Source organism: Saccopteryx leptura, chromosome 8 (genome assembly GCF_036850995.1).
Source record: "Saccopteryx leptura isolate mSacLep1 chromosome 8, mSacLep1_pri_phased_curated, whole genome shotgun sequence".
Taxonomy (NCBI): domain Eukaryota; kingdom Metazoa; phylum Chordata; class Mammalia; order Chiroptera; family Emballonuridae; genus Saccopteryx; species Saccopteryx leptura.
Genome location: NC_089510.1, coordinates 21,472,586 through 21,491,169, shown reverse-complemented (window position 1 = coordinate 21,491,169; position 18,584 = coordinate 21,472,586). Strand labels below are relative to the sequence as shown.

The 18,584-nt window shown below is 40.5% G+C and overlaps 1 protein-coding gene across 4 annotated transcripts in view; it reads left to right on the top strand.

Annotated features, from left to right (window-relative positions):
* Positions 1-4,073: 4,073 nt before the first annotated feature.
* Positions 4,074-18,584, top strand: part of VGLL3 (vestigial like family member 3) — a 52,357-nt gene continuing 37,846 nt past the window's right edge. Inside the window, exon 1 of one of the 4 annotated variants that reach the window (XM_066346961.1) lies at positions 4,074-4,806. In XM_066346961.1, the coding sequence (XP_066203058.1) occupies positions 4,681-4,806 (126 nt within the window). In that variant the 5' untranslated portion in view covers positions 4,074-4,680. Of the gene's footprint in view, positions 4,807-4,891; positions 5,152-18,584 lie in introns of those variants that run through there. The other 3 variants (XM_066346960.1, XM_066346963.1, XM_066346962.1) reach the window with 3 other exon arrangements.

The following is an 18,584-nucleotide window of genomic DNA, read 5'->3' as shown; positions in this document are numbered from 1 at the left end:
AAACTTGGGAGCATTTTGGGAAATTTGGTGAGTGGGGACAAACACTCAGTGACTGTAAACACCTAACTCAGAGCAGCTGGAAACATTTAAGGACATTTTGGTATTTTCTTAAAGCTGCAGTGGCTTAGGGAGAACGGCATAGGTGGATGACCACAGTTTGGTAGGATGGGGCTCCACATCAGGCCTGAACCAGAGGGGGTGGAGAGTGTGAGAGGGAGAGGGGGAACAAAGAGTTAACTGTGATCAACTTGAAGCTGAAGAAGTGCAAACGATCAAGTTTCATCCCATTACTATTTTATTCCGGGTAATTGTGACACCTCTACAAAGTAGACATGACAATGAGTCCACCAGTGGTCAGACTGCATTCTCTGATCTGGGTGACTCACTACTGTTCAATGCAATCGGCCTACATTCATCTCCACCACCCCCACGCCTTTTCTGCAATGCCAAGTTGACCAAAAGATGATCTAATCTAAAACCTCTTCTTTTAAGGATATGCTTAAATGAATATATCTGACTAGGTACATATATGCTTACACACACATTTAATGTATGTCTGCATGTAAATATACATGTGTGTTTATTTATGTGTCTATCATGGGGTGATAGAAAAAGAACTGAACCAGTCTTCAAGAGACCTCAGGCTTTGTTTTTTTACTGACTCCTGTTGCCTGCATTAGACTGCAAGTCTGCTTATCTTTGAAAGATGTTTTAGACTAGATGATCATTTTGATTCTTTTCATTCTAAAACCCTTAAACGTACCCCTGGGGGAAGTCAGGTACATGTGTTCTCCTACCATAAGTCCAACATAGCTCTCTTTAATAGGAATGAGCTTATATTTTATTAATTAGCAAATTCTAGCTTTTGATGGGTTAATTTCTCCTTCTACTCCGTCTATCCTTCCTTTAGGTTTTAATTTTAACTTTGGGCAGAATTTGTCATTATTCTCTCATTTTCTCCCATCAGTACAATATAGAAATGAGGGAGGTATCAAAACAATGGTATTGCATTATAGAGAGATTTTGCCGAATAATATCTCCAGGCTTTTGAGTTTGCAAGTTATGATATCTAAGAACTATATCCTTGTCATATAATAAAAATTTGGCAGCCTAGTAGAGGCCATGTGAGGTGCAAGGAAGGTGCAGAAATTGAGAGTATGGACACATTGGATCTAGTTCTGGCTTATTGTCTAAGTCAACACATACATACGGAATATCTTCTACACTTGATTGTAGCCAAAAAGGCAGAGAAGCAATATGAAATAGCTTCTAAATGTTAGCTATACAAGATATAAATGGACTAGTGGAAAAGGGAAATATTGAACACATAATTATACCAAAAAATAACCAACGCCAGGTATATTAAGTTAAAGTGGAAATTGTTAATTGCTTAAAATAGGAGGCCTGGTTTTTGAGGCAGGGCTGTCAGCACAAATTAATGTTGTGTCCTAAACGTTAGGACGTTAATTCAGTCACTTCACAGTTTAGGCCCTAATTTTTCTCATATCACAAGGTCCTTCTCATTCTAATGTACAATGAAAAGCCTGAGAGAGAGAGAGAGTCAGAAGCCATGTTCCATGTTTGAACCTTCACTGATTTCATATGTGTTCAGATCCTCCACAAGCGTAAGTTCCTTCCAGGGTTTTTCCTCTCCTTTTTATGCTTTATTTGTTCAATGAATGTTTACTAAAACCAGGTATTACATGATCAAGATTCAGAGATGAAAGTCACAGCCCCTGCAGGCTCTCAAGCCATCATGGTCATATTGAGGAAACAAGCAAAGAAGCAATTTCCGGTCAGGTAGTTGATTATTGGTGGGGTGGAGCAGTATTCACCGGGTGCCGGAGTTGCTGAGAGTTAAGGGAATCAAAGCTGGTCTTCAGCAGACGTTTTGGAAGACACCCCCTTGAAGGAGAAGGAGGTCACGAGTGAAAGTAACGGGGGCTGGGGGCGGTATTGGTGCAGACGTTCTGGGCATGTGTATAAAAACACAGTAGTAGCAGACACCTAGAAAGGGAGGTCTCCATTCAGATGGTTGAATGCACAGTTGCGGGAGATGCTGACATCAGCTGGGGCCAGAATTTGAAGGATGAGACTGCAGACTGTGGGCAGCTACTGTGAAAAAGGTCAAAAGAGTGATGAAACATTATGAATTTGCTGGATTTGCAGTGTGTAGGACAGAAGACAGGAAGAGAAGCTGTGAAGAATGGGTGAGAGGAGGGTTCACACAGGGGCTTGGGAATCGGGGAGAGCCCTCCTGCAGGAGTCTGGGGGACAGAGGCTGGGTGCAGTAGAGAGGTACAGCCTCAGAGACAAAGAGATGAGGGCAGGAAGTCAGGAGGAATGTAGAAATTGGGATCAAATGGACTCTAACGTCGGACGTGTGGACTGTGAGAAGCAAGAAGGCGTGTTGGATGGTTCCCAGGATTCTAGCTCAGAAGTAGTGGGTGGAAGTTTCAATCCCCGAGATGCAGGTTAAAAGAAGAGGATCCGTTTGGGGATATGAGGAACATATTAGTGCTGTTACGACTGAAGTTCCTATGGGATGTCTATGGGGAACCATGAAGAGGGGAGCTGAGTAATGCATCCGAAACACTGGAAGGGGGTGTAAACAGGGAACGTTAATTTGGGAATGGTAATAAACATTTTAAAGAAATTCTTCTATATCTTATTGATATGAATACTGCTCCACTACAATAGACACATTGGAAGTCCAACATGTTTAATCCCTTAATAAAAATAGTTTAATACTCAATGGATGAAAGCATGGCTGAGTGAATAAGAGGTGTTATGCAGAGTTCCTTTCCAATGATTCTAGTTTGTGAGTTTAAGTGTGTGAGTTTGTATACATTCAAGTGTATTTGTATTTATGTACGGATGTGTCTGCATTGTTATATGTGCACATTTATGTAAAAATTTATAATATATGTTGGTACTATATATCTGCATTAGTCTGATAGGACTGCCATAACAAATACTAAGACTGTGAGGCATGGACTTAGAGTCTCAGAGTTTTAGAGGCCAGGAGTCCAAGATCAAGGTGATCTCAGGATTAACTTCTGGTGAGACCTCTCTTCCTGGCTGGTAATCTGGGCATTTTCACTGGGTCTTTACAAGACCCTTCCCCTGTTCCAGCACAGAGAGAGATCACTGGTGCTTGTTTGTTTGTTTTTTCCATAAGGACACAAGTTCTAGATCCAGACTCCACCCTATGATCTCATTTAACCTTAATTCTCTCCTTACCAGTCCTGTCTCTAAATAATTACATGGGAGTTAGGGATTCAACATACCGACTTTTTTTGGGGGTGGGAGTGGGGGTGGGAGGGCACAATTCAATCACAACAACATCAGTTCATTTGACATCCGGATGGACTTTTCCTCTGATGAAGGATAGTCACTGTGAAAATAAGAACTTCTTTGGTCATAAGCGACCACAGCTATATGTAAGGGGAGAAATATATTTGTCAAATACATGTCTACATATTTAGAAGAGCTAGAGTTTACTTTTTTATAAAACAAGCATAATTCTTTTCTGTTTTATCTGATTGTATAGCAATTCCTACAATAGATTTTCTTTTTTCATTTTGGAGAAGGTGATAAGTCACTTACAAATAGATACACCTTGAACTAGAAGCTGAATGGGTTTCATGGATTGTTACTGTACATTGCTCTATGGAAACCAAGCTGGAAAAGCCAGAAAAGGTTGACGTCCCACAAGAATGTCATACCATGAAGGTGTAAACGTAAAACGGAGATTACTTGTTGAAAACTGTGCTGCATTCCTGGCATGCGCGCACTTGCAGTACAGTTAACTTCCACGTATGGTTGTAGTTAATGTCCGGGCGATCCCAGTTTATTTTGAGCTTGCTGTGTTTTAGCTCTTTGAACCCTCAGCTGTCTTTTGGCCCCGGCCTCGGCGTTGTCCCCTGTGAAAGCTCCTTGGGGCTGGGAAGCCCTCGGCCCGGCAGCCAGGTGACAGGGGCAGGGTGGCAGCCCGCGGCGCGCGGAGGGCGCGGAGCCTCTCGCATAGCATTCCCCTCCCACCACCGTCCCACGGCTGGGAGGCGGAGAGGGCTTCCAACTTCGCGCCAATCCGCGGCCGGCCCTGCCCGGGGTCCCCCCTGCCGGGTGACCCGCCCGCCGCGGACGGACTTGGAGGAACTCGGGCGCGCTGCGCGTCACCGCCCGGGAGGCGAAGCGCTCCCCTCCTCCGCGGCCGACCCCTCCCTCTGCCCCCGCCGCCCAGTCCGCGCCCGGCCCGGAGCGCCTGTGATAGGGCGAGCCCCGGGCGCGCAGCGTGTGCCTGCGAAGCGGCGCCGCCGGCCCCGGCCAGGGCTCCGCTGCGGCTGCCGCTGCTCCCCGGCCCGGCGCTGTCATGCCCGCGGCGCGCGGCGGGCCGCTGCCGTCCCCAGCCGCCAGATAAGCGCGGGCCAGGGGACCTCCGGCGGGGCTGAAGATGAAGGTGCCCGCGCACGGGCTCCCGCGGATTGCCAGCCCCGCCCGCGCCCGCGCCCGCGCCCCGCACGGAGCCCGCGGCCGCCGAGGACCCGCCTTCGCCGCAGTAGCCACTGGAGCAGCGACACAGGCGGCAGCTGCGGCGGCGGCGGCGGCGGCGGCGCCGGTCGCGCGAGCGCGCAGAACCGCGGCGGCAGCTCGGGGGCCGCCGCTGCCCCGGCTGCCATGAGTTGTGCGGAGGTGATGTATCACCCCCAGCCGTATGGAGCGCCCCAGTATCTGCCCAACCCCGTGGCAGCTGCAACCTGCCCTACAGCCTACTACCACCCGGCGCCCCAACCTGGCCAGCAGGTGAGTCACCGGCCGGGCAGCCGGCCGGGGGCGGGGGCGGGGGACAGGGGCACCGCGAGTATCGGTCTGGGGCTCCGGCCACGTCCCTCCGGGACGCGTGGCGCTGAGGATGCTCCGGGACCCGTGGAAGCGCCCTTGAGCAAAGTGGCATCAGAGGACAGGAGGAGAGGCGTTAGGAAGGGACCGGCGGCCGGGCGGACTGGTGGGGACTCGAAGTGAGGGATCACCTGGCCGGGGCTCCCCTGAGTGTGCTCAGCACCGGAACTCAGAGGCTGCCGTCGCAGCCACCTAGCTCTTAGCGCTCAGTTCTCTGGAGCTCACCAAGGGCATCTGTCTTAGGAGTATGTGAGTAAACTTCCCTTAAACCGAATGTTTTGTTTCTGTTGGGAAGGTAGAGTGTTGCAGGGTTTTCTTGATTAAGCGGACGAAATATGTCACTGACTACCCGGACAGCAGTGAGCTCAGGCAGTGGCCTTTTTGGGATTTTTATGGTGGAACGTGGGTCTAGTGTAATATCCATCAAACATTACTAGAACTTCTTGCAGAGTGTGTCTTCTTCTGACTGCGACTTTAGAGGACAGGGATTGATCCCTAACTTCCTCGTTCACTTAAAAAAAAAACTAAACCATTGGTTAATAACAAATATTTCAGGTGTACAATTCTATAATACATCATCTGTCTGTTACATTGTGTGCTCACCACCCAAAGTCTAGTCTTCTTCTGTCACCGTATATTTGACCACCTTTTACCTTCTTCATCCTCACCCCACTCTCGTTCTCATTTACCTTTAATTCCACCGTAGCACAGAAGTGTTACAGCTCAGTTTGTTGGAAGTGTATTGTGTGCGTACGTGTGTGTGTCCCCTTCTGGCTGAGAGGTAACCTTGAATCACTGGTTCTCCACCATGCCCACAGTGATGGAAAATGCTGCTGATTAAAGGGGTTTTGGAACCAGGGAGATGGTACAGTTTCTTCAGAAGGGAGAGTAAGATTCTGGGAAATCTGGCAGTAGGTATCCCTGGGCTGGGCATTCCTCTCTGGACACCAACAGAGTGTGTGTCAAGGCTTAGTTAGTGCTTTATAAAGCCCATGTGAGTATGTGGCGCTGTGATAAACCAAAAGAGGTTCCTCAGACCCAGGGCTTGAGGGTGGATTGATTTAGTGAGACTTAAAAATTACACTAATGAAGACATTTATCAGGGATCTAGATATGGTTAGAAAATTACAACTCATTGAACTTATTGCCATATATATATATATATATATATATATCATATATCATATATATCCTTCCCTAGAAACTCTATGCTTTGTGATAGTTTTTAAGAAGTTTGGCTTTTTAATTAATCTGTCCTAGATTTGCACTGCTCCTCTTTGGAAAGAAATCAGAGCTTAAGTTTAGAATTTAGGGGCTGTGAAATTCATCTGATTCATAAGGGAACCCACCTCGGATTGATCTGTCTCACAGTATGAGGTCCACATGGACCAACTAGGACAACAGGAGAGAGAACCTCACTTTCTTTACTATCATTATTATTATTTAATATTCAGCAGGTTCAGCATTTCAGAGATTACTTTTGTAGAGGAGAATGGGAAAACATTTTGCAATTTGTGGCCAAGGGTGACAGATTAAAACGTTTCGGTTATGTTGTTTGTTTTTCTTTGGCTCTGAATAGGATATATATAAATAATGGAGAAAACTATTTAGTACAAGTTAGGCAAGTGGGGCAAAGAAGGGCTGCAAATGAGCTGATGTGTTTTATAAACACTGTCCCAGATGAGCCACCCTTTCCTCCCATCCTTTCTTCCATCCCAGAGACTGGAGAGGCCTTCAATTATCAACTGGAATGTGGATGTGCAACAGGCTCGAACTTTACTAAACAGTTGGGAAGGCATTTTTTCCCCCTTAAAAATAACTTGAGCCAGTAGGTGCTGTGAATAAGATTTTATTTTCTAGAGTTGTGAAAAGAATTCCATGAAAATAAGAGTCTGCGATGGGGATTAGAACTGTCATACTTTCTTGAGCTAGGAAATAATAAAATTCAGTATCAGAAAAATTAAAATGACAAGTCATAACATTTAGTTTTCAATAAGACATAGCTTCGATCTTTTTTTCCTTATTAAAATTAATTGCAGTGGCACTGGTTAACAAATTCATACAACGTTTAGGTGCGTAATTCTACAACACATCAGCTGAACACTGTTTTGTGAGTTTATCTCCCCCCCCCCCCAATCCTTTACCTAACATTTGCAATAGCCCTGAGACTCAGTCCGCAAATTTCTTTCTTTTGCTAAGACCATCACCAAACTGAAGAATGAGCTTCTTCTGTTACCTGACTTGTCAACATTGATGAGTGGCACATATTAGTAAAGTAATAATCAGCTTGCACTATACCGTGGAATTCTGTAGATCTTGTTTGAGTAGCCGTGAGGCTGACTTGACCTAAATAACTTAGTTGAGAGATATGCGTGGAAATTTTCATGTTACTTTTACGAAAATGGCTTGTTAGAAATTTTTTTTTTTTAAATCCAGTTAAGAAACTACTTGCCTATAACTGGCTAACACATTAAAAAAAAAGACTTGATAATATAACTATTGTTCTTTTACTGTCGGGAGTTTATTTTGATGACCTATATTTTCTATTGGAAAAAAAGAGTAAATCAGGAAATTCTTATCAGGCTGACAGCATTTTTAGACTGTGTGGTGCGTGGGTGAAGTGGGACTAACACTGACTTGGCCCTAATGGAGTCATCTGAGAATACATATTTTGGTTGTTTTTGCATTCCATAAGGTTTTATCATTATTATCCAAGAAGATTGTTTTCTCCGTACATGGGAAGTGACCTTTAATAGCATCTTGCCTGGGAGACAGATAATTAGGGTTACAACTTCTACTGCATTTGAAGTGTTGAGGAGAAAAAAAGGAAAAAAAAGCAGAAAAAAAAAAGGATAGGATTATAAAGAAAGCTTAGTGGTCAGTTATAAAATATTAGAAGACAGACCATTAAAGTTTTATATCACTTTTGTATTTAATTGCAGCGTGTCTTTGCGCTGATTTTTTACTCACTCAAATCTGTGTAGATCCGAAGTATATGTTTTAAAATGGTTCATTATGATGGATTTTAAACATAGGTATATATTTCCTTCTTAATATATGATCATATAGTTGAAAATTCTTTTCGAAACAACAGAACTTTATACTCCAGGCATTTGTACTTTCAGCTTTTTTTTTTCTAACAGCACAAATGCACACTTGAAATTTTAAGCTACTTTTTTTTATTGAACATGTACATGGTAGGTGGGTAATAGGTTAGTATCTGAAAGCCATAGCTAACTGCCTTTAAATCCGGATGGACTGCGGTGTGTTATTCAGACATACAGTAGGCTAAATGAATCAAAGCAATATGTAAATATGTCTGAAGAGTAAGTTTTGTAGGCCCCGGTGTAAATTCCCAGAGGCAGCGTGGCTGTGCAAGAATCTCCCAGTGTGCTCTACAGAGTCCGGATTTGCTCAGGGATGCTAAGCCTCTTGCTCCCTGGGCTCACCCATTTTTTAAAGACTTAATACATCAGCCCCTAACATCTCAGGAGAACTCTTGATTGAGTCTCTCAGCACATGCTCTGAAGGCATGATGACACTGCAGAACGTGTGTAGAAAGGAATGCACTTGCATTCTAACAGTGACAGTAAGAACCAAGAAAAAAAACATTCAAAATATGTGTCAGGAAAAATTGAGGAAATGATTCTCTTCATGCCCAGTGGATTCCTCATCTGAAATGCAGACAGTTTGTTGTTCTCTAACCCCCGCCCTGCTCCCTGCGTTCATAATGTTGGCATCAAGAAGATGCTTAAAGCAAAAAGCTTTCAGAATTGGAGAGTTCGTCGTTGGGGTAGTGGAAGCTGAGAACAATTCACTAGTTTTCTCACTGGGCAAAGGAATGTTTAACAATCATACATTGGGCTTTATATAAATTAGAGCACATTGACTCTGTCCTCTTCCAGGGTGACAGTTGCTGCCTGCATTCTTTCACTTGAAAGAATTCAATGTCCTTGGGAAGCAGAACTCCAGTAATAAGTTTGTAAGGAGTTTTTTCAAGCTCTTTCTCTCCATCCTGCCACCTCAGTCAGTCCATAAAAACTCTCTAAATTTCTGTTTTTCAGGACAATCAAACTAGAAGAACATGCCTCAAGCCCTCCTTTTACAAATGAGAATATAGGTAGTCATAGGACTGAGATGCCCTGCTAAATATCTCAAAGCTCATTGGCGACAAATTTAGAACAATCAGAATTCCCTGCTCCCCAGTGGGGCCTCTTTCCACCATGCCATGCAGTCTCCCAAGATTTTTTCCCCATTTCACAAGAAGCTTAATCTTGTCTTTAGTGCTCCAAATCAACTTTTTGATAAAGAAGATTAATATGCAGTAGATTCTTTGGCCTTGGAGCTTGAAATTCTTTCCAAGTCCTTGGTAGTGTACTTTTTTAGTTTAGGCATTCCAAAGGCCTTTTGCAAGCATTTTGTATTATGTAAATGACTTTTGCTTTCTGTGTTGCATCTTTTGTTGATGAGGTAGAATGTCCACTTAGCAAATGACCATTTATTTATTTAAAATAGTAGGCAGAAAGTGGTATTAACTGTCAGCTTTAAGTGCCTCATAGATCATTGCTATTTCCACGTAAGCTCAGATTCATTAAGAGGAAAGAATACAATTAGATCTGAGGTAGTTTTTGATCCACTGTCAACTTATTTAAGGTGGTGGATCTAATTTCTTTTGCAACTTTAAACAAGAATGCAAATGGGTTTAAAAGAATTCATACAGGGCTTCTTTGAGAAAGAAGAGCCCCTATAATTCCATACTACACAAATTAACTTGACTCAGAGACTTAGAAGCTTATAGTTTCTCTGCAGTTTTATGCTCCCAAGCCATAATCTTTCCAGCCAGAAGATTCAAAGCTAGAGAAGAAAATTAAACTTTAAAATAACTAAACTGAACTATTGTCTCTGGCATTCAACCAGAGTGGAGATTACGGTACAGGCAGTCTTGGAATCTATAAAATCATGTGTAGTTAAGATATGTTCACTAGGAAACCAGATGCCAGGACAAGGTGACACTCTTTGGATATTTAAGGGAAGGGTGTTTTGGATAAATGCAAGGAAGCTTTACTTTACCTAGCACTTACTAAGTCCCACAGATCACAAAGTTTGGGAATGGCAAGGACATGTCCCATACCAAAGAAAGTGAGTGTCTTCAGAAGGTAGAATTATCCTGTGCACTGATTCTTTAGGCTGTTACAGAAGAGCTGCTAAGCTGACTCCATTAGGAAATACATATATTTCTATCTTTTGTCTTTCTCTAGAAAGGGAATTTTTAATGAGACTAAAAATGTTAATTCTCACTATGCTTAGGGCAGATCCTAAAGCAGAAATTTTTTTTTAAGATTTTTTTAAATTTTATTTTTTATTTTTTTAGAGATACAGAGAGAGGGATAGATAGGGACAGACAGACAGGAACGGAGAGAGATGAGAAGCATCAATCATCGTTTTTCATTGTGACATCTTAGTTGTTCATTGATTGCTCTCTCATATGTGCCTTGACCGTGGGCCTTCAGCAGACCGAATAACCCTTTGCTCGAGCCAGTGACCTTGGGTCCAAGCTAGTGAGCTTTGCCTAAACCAGATGAGCCCGTGCTTAAGCTGGCGACCTCGGGGTCTCGAACCTGGATCCTCCACATCCCAGTCCGACGCTCTATCCACTGTGCCACCGCCTGGTCAGGCAAAAATTTGTGTGTTGGCTAGATGACTGTCATGCTAAAATCTGGGTGCTTAACTTGGATTCATTCTCATAGGCCTTGTTCCAGTTAGCTTTTAAAAATTTTTAAATGGATATATATATATCTAATAGGTAATAACTTAAGGTATTGTTTTCAGAAAAACATTGTCTTATGACCCAGTGATTCCACTTATGGAATAAATCCAAAACACTATTTTTTTGTAAAGAAATTTATTTATTTATTTATTTATTTATTTCAGAGACAGAGAGAGAGTGAGAGAGAGGGATAGACAGGGACAGACAGACAAGAACGGAGAGAGATGAGAAGCATCAATCATTAATTTTTTTGTTGCAACACCTTAGTTGTTCATTGATTGCTTTCTCATATGTGCCTTGACCGCGGGCCTTCAGCAGACCAAGTAACCCCTTGCTTGAGCCAGCGACCTTGAGTCCAAGCTGGTGAGCTTTGCTCAAACCAGAGGAGCCCGCGCTCAAGCTGGTGACCTCAGGATCTCGAACCTGGATCCTCCGCATCCCAGTCCGACGCTCTATCCACTGTGCCACCGCCTGGTCAGGCCTCCAAAACACTGATTTTAAAGAATCCATGCACCCCTATGTTCATTGCAGCGTTACTTACAATAGTAAAGATTAGGAAGGAGCCCAAGTGCCCATTGGTAGATGAGTGGTTAAAAGAGCTCTGCTACGTTTACACAAGGGGTTGCTAAGGAAATCTTACCTCAGTGACAGTATGGGTGGATCTAGAGCAGGGGTCCCCAAACTTTTTACACAGGGGGCCAGTTCACTGTCCCTCAGACCGTTGGAGGGCCGGACTATAAAGAAAACTATGAACAAATCCCTATGCACACTGCACATATCTTATTTTAAAGTAAAAAAACAGAATGGGAACAAATACAATATTTTAAATAAAGAACAAGTAAATTTAAATCAACAAACTGACCAGTATTTCAATGGGAACTATGCTCCTCTCACTGACCACCAATGAAAGAGGTGCCCCTTCCAGAAGTGCGGTGGGGGCCGGATAAATGGCCTCAGGGGGCTGCATGCGGCCCGCGGGCCTTAGTTTGGGGACCCCCTGATCTAGAGCGTATGATGCTAAGTGACATAAGTCGGTCAGAGAAAGACGAATACCATAGGATTTCACTTATATGTGGAATATAGTGAACAAAATAAACAAAATAGTAACAGACTGAAAGATACAGAGAGCAGGCTGACAGCTGCCAGAGGGGAGGGAGTTAAGGGGCTGAGTGAGAAAATTGAGGGGATGAAGCTGTACTAATTAGTCGCCGCAGAATAGCCACATATATTCAGGTTGCAGCCTGGACAATATGGTCAATGTTGAGATAACTGGTTATGGGGCCTGGTGGCGCTTGGAGCAGGAGAGGGCAACTTTCTATAGAATGTATGGTTTCCTGACCATGTTGCTGGACGTCTAAACTGGTATGGAATACTATCGAGTGCAAACTGCGGTTGAAAATAATAAACTTTAAAGAGAAAAATGAAAGACACAAGGTTCTCTAATAGTTGAATTGAATATCAGTCTCTGGCAGAGAACAAATGAATGAAATAATTTCAGGCCAAACTGTGCCTTGAATCTTCCAAAAAGCATATCGTTATGCAGCTGACCTCCTGCTTTAACTTTCGTTTAGGAAGACCCTCAAAGTGTCTTGAACCTTTAGACCCAAACATCTGCTGCTAGAAACAAGTCAGAAATGCCGTATTGATAGGTAGTTTAGTGGATACCGGACTTATGCCAGTAATTTACAAATGTTGTCTGAACCGGGGTAACTAAACTATTTTTCCCTTATCTCATACTTTAATATAGGGAGGGAGGGAGAAAAGAATGACCTAAAACAAACAGGTGTCTTTTGCTTTAAAAAGTACATTGTTTTAGAATGCCAAAACACCTGTCCATGTGGGATTTAGTGGGGGGCCTCACAGGATGCATTCTTTCTCGTTACTCTGAAGACAGATAGAAGACGGACCGAAACTAATTCCTAGAAATTGGGTCAGATTACCCATTTCTGGAAATGAATTAGTCTTCAGTGGTCTGTAGGGGTATTTTGGCTAGTGTCCTGCAAAATCAGATGAGGCAGCCAATGGAAGAAACAAAATTAAGTGTGAATTTTTCGAGAGCTCCAGCATGTTGCTTATTAGGATATAGAATTGGAACTGGGCTCTAATATAGTCAAGTCAGAATTCCTCATTTTCGGAAGAGGAAGCGGAGGGCCAGAGGGTTTCTCAGACTAGTTTCAGCTCAATAATCTCTCTCACTCCATTCTATTTTTCTCCTTTCCCATCTAAGTTTCCTTAGAAACAAGAAAACAATTTAGGAATTTAGTTAATGTAGTAACCTTCTTACTTTTCTTACTTTTAAATTTCTGAATATTAGCTACTTGGAAAAATAACACAAATTAAGCATATGGATAATCACAAGATTTCCTTTATTTTCTATTGCCCTTACTACAATGTCTTCCCAATGTATAGAGACAGGCTGACTTTCACCTTCGTGGCTCCCAGTCACTGCATAATTACTGACACAAAATAGGAATTAATTGACAATTCAATGAATAACAAAGTTTTAGAAAATGAAATTGTACTCTAAGTCTTGTCATAGGTTTATATAAACATACTAGAATTTTACACATCAGAACAGTTGTTTCATTTGTAGTAGTCGGTTTGAAAGAGAACACAGACTATTCTTTTGTGATCGTTTATTTAAATGTTTTGGGAATGAAAATTTTGAAATTCTCTCTAAGCCTGTGGCATATTTTTTTTGAACATCCTCAAAACAGGAAAATTTTCATTTTGGAAGAGATGGGTTTGATTTTTGATAGTGACTAGAATCATTGAGGGCAAGTGTGCTAAAAAAGAGATGATAATGTTAATATTATTTTTAATTTGTCCTTCCAACTGTTAAGAACAAAACAAATTTAAGCCCTGGCCAGTTTGCTCAGTGGTAGAGCCTTGGCCCGACCTGTGAAAGTCCCAGGTTTGATTCACAGCCAGGGCACACAGGAGAAGCATCCATCTGCTTCTCTACCCTTCTCCCTCTCCTTCCTTTCTGTCTCTCTCTTCCCTTCCCACAGCCAAGGCTCCATTGGAGCAGAGTTGGCCTGGGAAGTGAGGATGGCTTCATGGCCACCACCTCAGGCACTAGAATGGCTTTGATTGCAGTGGAGCAACGCCCCAGCATCACCGCCTGGTGGGCATGCCAGGTGAATCACCTTTGGGCACATGTAGGAGTCTGTCTGTCTGCTCTCCACCCCCACAACCTTCCCCTGCTTCTCACTTAGGAAAACAATATATATATTGTTTATATATTATATATATATATATATATATATATATATATATATATATATATATATATATATATGGTGAATTTGTGACCTAACTTCTTTCTCCTGCCCCATCCACCCGTAACCAAATAGGTTAAGGATCAACATTTCAAGTATCTCTGAGATATATTTTTAAAATCTGTTATTGGTGTGAATTGAGAAAAAAAAATATGATCAAAGAGCAACGTATTACTTTATTGACTTTACCATTTTGAAACAGTGACTCCTGGCTAATATTATAGGCTACCCTTCTCAACTCCAAGCATGTTTTGAACATAAAAAAGAAATGTTGCGTTTAGAGAAGACAGGCAGTAGGAAAAAAAAAAAAAAGTCATAAAGCTGTTTCCAAATATCCAGTGATTCGTTAAAATACTTCAGTTTCCTTAGGAAAAAGTTTCCACACATGCACAGTAATCATTTGGCATTTCGTAGACTTAAGCCTTGGGGAGTTAGTGGTATTTGGCTCCTGACATGGAAGTCTTTCTCTTGTCAGACAAACCCTTTCCCCTGCACATTCCTGGGCGAGTTTGTTTCTGTTGCGCCTGATGGCAGGCTGCTGCGAGGTGCTGGGTATGGTTTGCACTGCCCAGGCCGCCTCTCCCCGCTCCTTGAGCCTCTTCCTGAGCCAGTTTGCACTTGTTGGCTGTTCACTCGCTCATTGTTTCACTTAACTTGAGTGTCATTTTACCTGGACAACAATTGTCATTACTCCGAGAGATGGGGATGAGTCAGTTAATGGGCATTAAATAACCAACTTGTAGTTTTTGAAGATTCTTTGGATGGCTCCTTTAGTTTTGTTAAAAATTCTTCAGGGTCCCCCTGAGAAAAGCGTGAACATTTCTGAAAGAGTTGAATGTTGAGGGAAATGAGGAGTGCCTTTTGAGAAAAGTGTGAGCTAGATTTGGCCTTTTGGTGTTGATTCGGGAAATCTAGGTTTAGATGATTTGAGATTTACTCGTTTTGAATTTTCTACGTTGTTCTCAAGAGAGAAGATAACACCAGGGAAGTTTTATTCCAGGGAGCAAACACTAAGTAATACAGAAAAGCCCACATGAGAAACATTCATAGTTTAACAAAAGGCAAAGAACTGATTTATAGTCACTAAAGCACAGGTCACGAGAAGTAGTTGAGGCTTCAGTCTACGGAGAGAGTATTAGGATGTTGTGAATGTCAGTATATGAATCAGTTACTGTTTTAATTCCTTCTTCTGTTTTCTTTGTGCTCCCACTCAGTGTTTGAAAAATGTATACAAATTAAATGTTAGCATTTTGCATAGCTAGCAGGCCCTTAGGATGCTTCAGAATTCTCCCTTTAAACATTGATGTTGATGGTGAGGCTTTAACTGTGTGTGTGCATGTGTGTGGTGTGTATGTATTGTGAATGTAAATATTTAAATTGGTTCACTATAATTTGTGAAAATTAACCCGACTGACCTGAAAAAAGCACGAGAGGAAATGAATGACAAGTATTCCCTTTTTTCCTGCCTGTTGGTAGATGTATTATAGGCTCCTTAATCATTTTTTTGTTTGATAGTTTCCAAGAAAATTTATTTAATTATGTAGACCTGCCTTAAAGAATTGGGAAAGCAAAAAAAAAAAAAGTATATTTTATAATCCAAAAATTTTTACTGAAAGAGCCAATATATTTTTATAGAATTATAGGAGTTTGCATATCAAAAGGAATACTCTGTTACTACATATTTATATAAATTTATATGTGTATAAACAGACATGATACATGTACCTAAAATATAAAGAATATACAGAATCATTAAATCTATCAAGAAAAGAATGATTTTTTGTAAATAGACTAATAAAAGGTATTATGATACAATAGCAGATTTTGCTCAATTTTCCTCCATTTTATATTGAAAAATATATAATTTTTAGATTATTTTATTTGAACCTAGCCATTCAACAATGGTTCAAAGAGAATAACAATTGTTTTGCATTCAGAAAATTGTGTAATCTTAAGTAGATAGAAAACTATAGATAAATTCAACTGCCATCAATTTAAAAATTAAATATTTTATTATTGGGGTAGGTCATAATACTGTGCTACATTTATACAAAAATTTTTAGTTTACATATATAAAAGCTTAATTAGTTATATTTCATCTAATGATTATTAACTGGAATAAAATAAAACAGCTCTTCATTGGATAATTAATACAGCAAGGGCTTTTTTATTTAAAAAATAAATGTTGAAATTGAACAAATGAAACAATAACTACAAAACTCAGTTCTCACAAACTGATGCTGACTTGTACATTAACATAAAAATGAAATCAGTTTCTTAAGTAATAATGAACTCTTGTGGACACTGCAGATACTCTGTAGATAGGTTTTAATTTATTCCTATATAAAAACAGAGCTCCCTTTTAACCATAAGTTTTTTTCTTTTTTTTTTCTTCGTTTAATCCCTCCATCATTCCCTCCCCACCCCTCTCCCGACAGCTGTCAGCCTGCCCTCTACCTATGATTCTCTCTGTCTCTATTTTGCTTGTTAGATCATCATAATCATTCGATTCTACATAAAAGTGAAATCACGTGGTACTCATCTTTCTCTGACTGGCTTATTTCACTTAGCATAATGATCTCCAGGTCCATTCATTATGTGGCAAAGGATAAGATTTCTTGCTTTATTACTGCCAAGTAGTATTCCTCTGTGCAAATGTAGCACAGCTTTTCTTATCCACTCATGAACTGGTGGCTACTTGGGCTGCTTCCAAATCTTGTCCAGTGTAAATAATTCTTCAGTGAACGTTGGGTGCATATAGTCTTTCAAATTAGTTTTCTAGTTTCTACAGATATATTTCCAGGAGAGGAATAGTGTATGGTGTAAGAAGTTGGTCTGGTTTCATTTTTTTGTAGGTATCTGTCTATTATCCCCAACACCATTCTTGAACTTGGTTCTTTTTTCTCAAGGTTGTTGTTGCTCTTCAGGGCCTTTTGTGTTTTCATATCTATTTTTGAAATAATTGTTCTAGTTCTGTGAACTCCATTGGTATCTTGATAGGAATTGCATTGAATCTATAGATTGCTTTGGGTAGTACAGACTATTTAGTGATGTTAATTCTTCCTATCCATAATCACAGTGTATGCTTCTTCTTATTTGCATCTTTCTCAGTTTCTTTCTTTAGTGTCTTATAATTTGCTGAGTACAGTTTTTTACATTCTTGGTTCAATTTATTTCTAAGTATTTTTTTTTCTTTTTGAAGCTATTATGAATAGGATTGTTTTCCTAGTTTCCTTTTCTGATAGTTTATTATAGGTGTATAAAAATGTTACTGATATATTTATTTTGTATCCGTCTACTTGACTGAATTCAGTTATTAGTTATAATAATTTTTTGGTGTCATCTTTAGAGTTATCCATATATAGTATCATGTCATATGCAAATAATGACAATTTTACTTCTTCCTTTCCACTTGAATACCTTTTATTTCTTCTTGTTTGATTGCTGTTGCTAGGACTTCCACTCCTATGTTGAGTAAGACTGGTAAAAACAGACATCTCTGTCTTGTTCTCGATCTTAAGGAAAATGTTTGTAGTTTCTGCTCATTGAGTATGGTGTTCGCTGTGTGTTTGTCACATATGGTCTTTATTAGGTTGAGGTATATTTCCTTTGTTCCCACTTTGCTGAGAGTTTTTATCATAAATGGGTGCTGAATTTTATCAAATGTTTTTTCTGCAACTATTGATATGATCATGTGGTTTTTATCCTTCATTTTGTGTATGTGGTGTATCACATTTATTGAATTGAAGATATTGTACCAACTTTGCATCTGCGGAATAAATCCCATTTGATCACGGTGTATGATCTTTTGATTGTATTGCTTGATCTGGCTTGCTAACATGTTATTGAGCATTTTAACATCTATGTTCATCAGAAATATTGGGCTACAATCTTCTTTCCTTGTAGAGTCTCTATTTGGTTTTGGAATTATGATAATCCTGGCCTCATAAAATGAGCTTGGGAGTCTTCTCTTCTCTTGAAGTTTTTGGGATAGTTTGAGAAGGATAGGCATTAGTTCTTCTTTAATGTTTGGTAAAACTCACCCTTGAAGTCATCTGGTCCAAGACTTTTGTTTGTTGGGAGTTTTTTGATCACTGCTTCAATTTCCCTAGTTGTAATCTATCTCTTCAGATTTTCTGATTCTTCACGATTTAGTTTTGGAAGATTGCATGTTTTTAGGAATTTATCCATTTCATCCAGGTTGTCCAATTTGTTGGCAGATAGTTTTTTATACTATTTTTTAAAATAATTATTTATATTTATTTGGTGTCAGTTGTAACTTCTCCTTCTCCATTTTGATTTTATTTATTTGGGTCTTCTGTCTTTTTTCCCGATGAGCCCCGAGAATAGTACCGTGATTTGACTAACAAATTGTAATACTCATTTAACTTTATAATAGAATTTAAAGCTAGGAGTAACTTTAAAGGTCATTTAGATCAATCCCATCATTTCTGTTACTGTGGTGTTTTTACTTTTGCAGTTAAATATAAACATGTTCAAGGCTTTGCAAAGCAGACTGTAAGAAATATAACCAGTCATTACAATCACCTAGTCATCAGCAAGACATATACATGCACAAGAAATGAGTTATCTATTTATCAACAAGTGATGATATATTGGCACACATTTTAAAT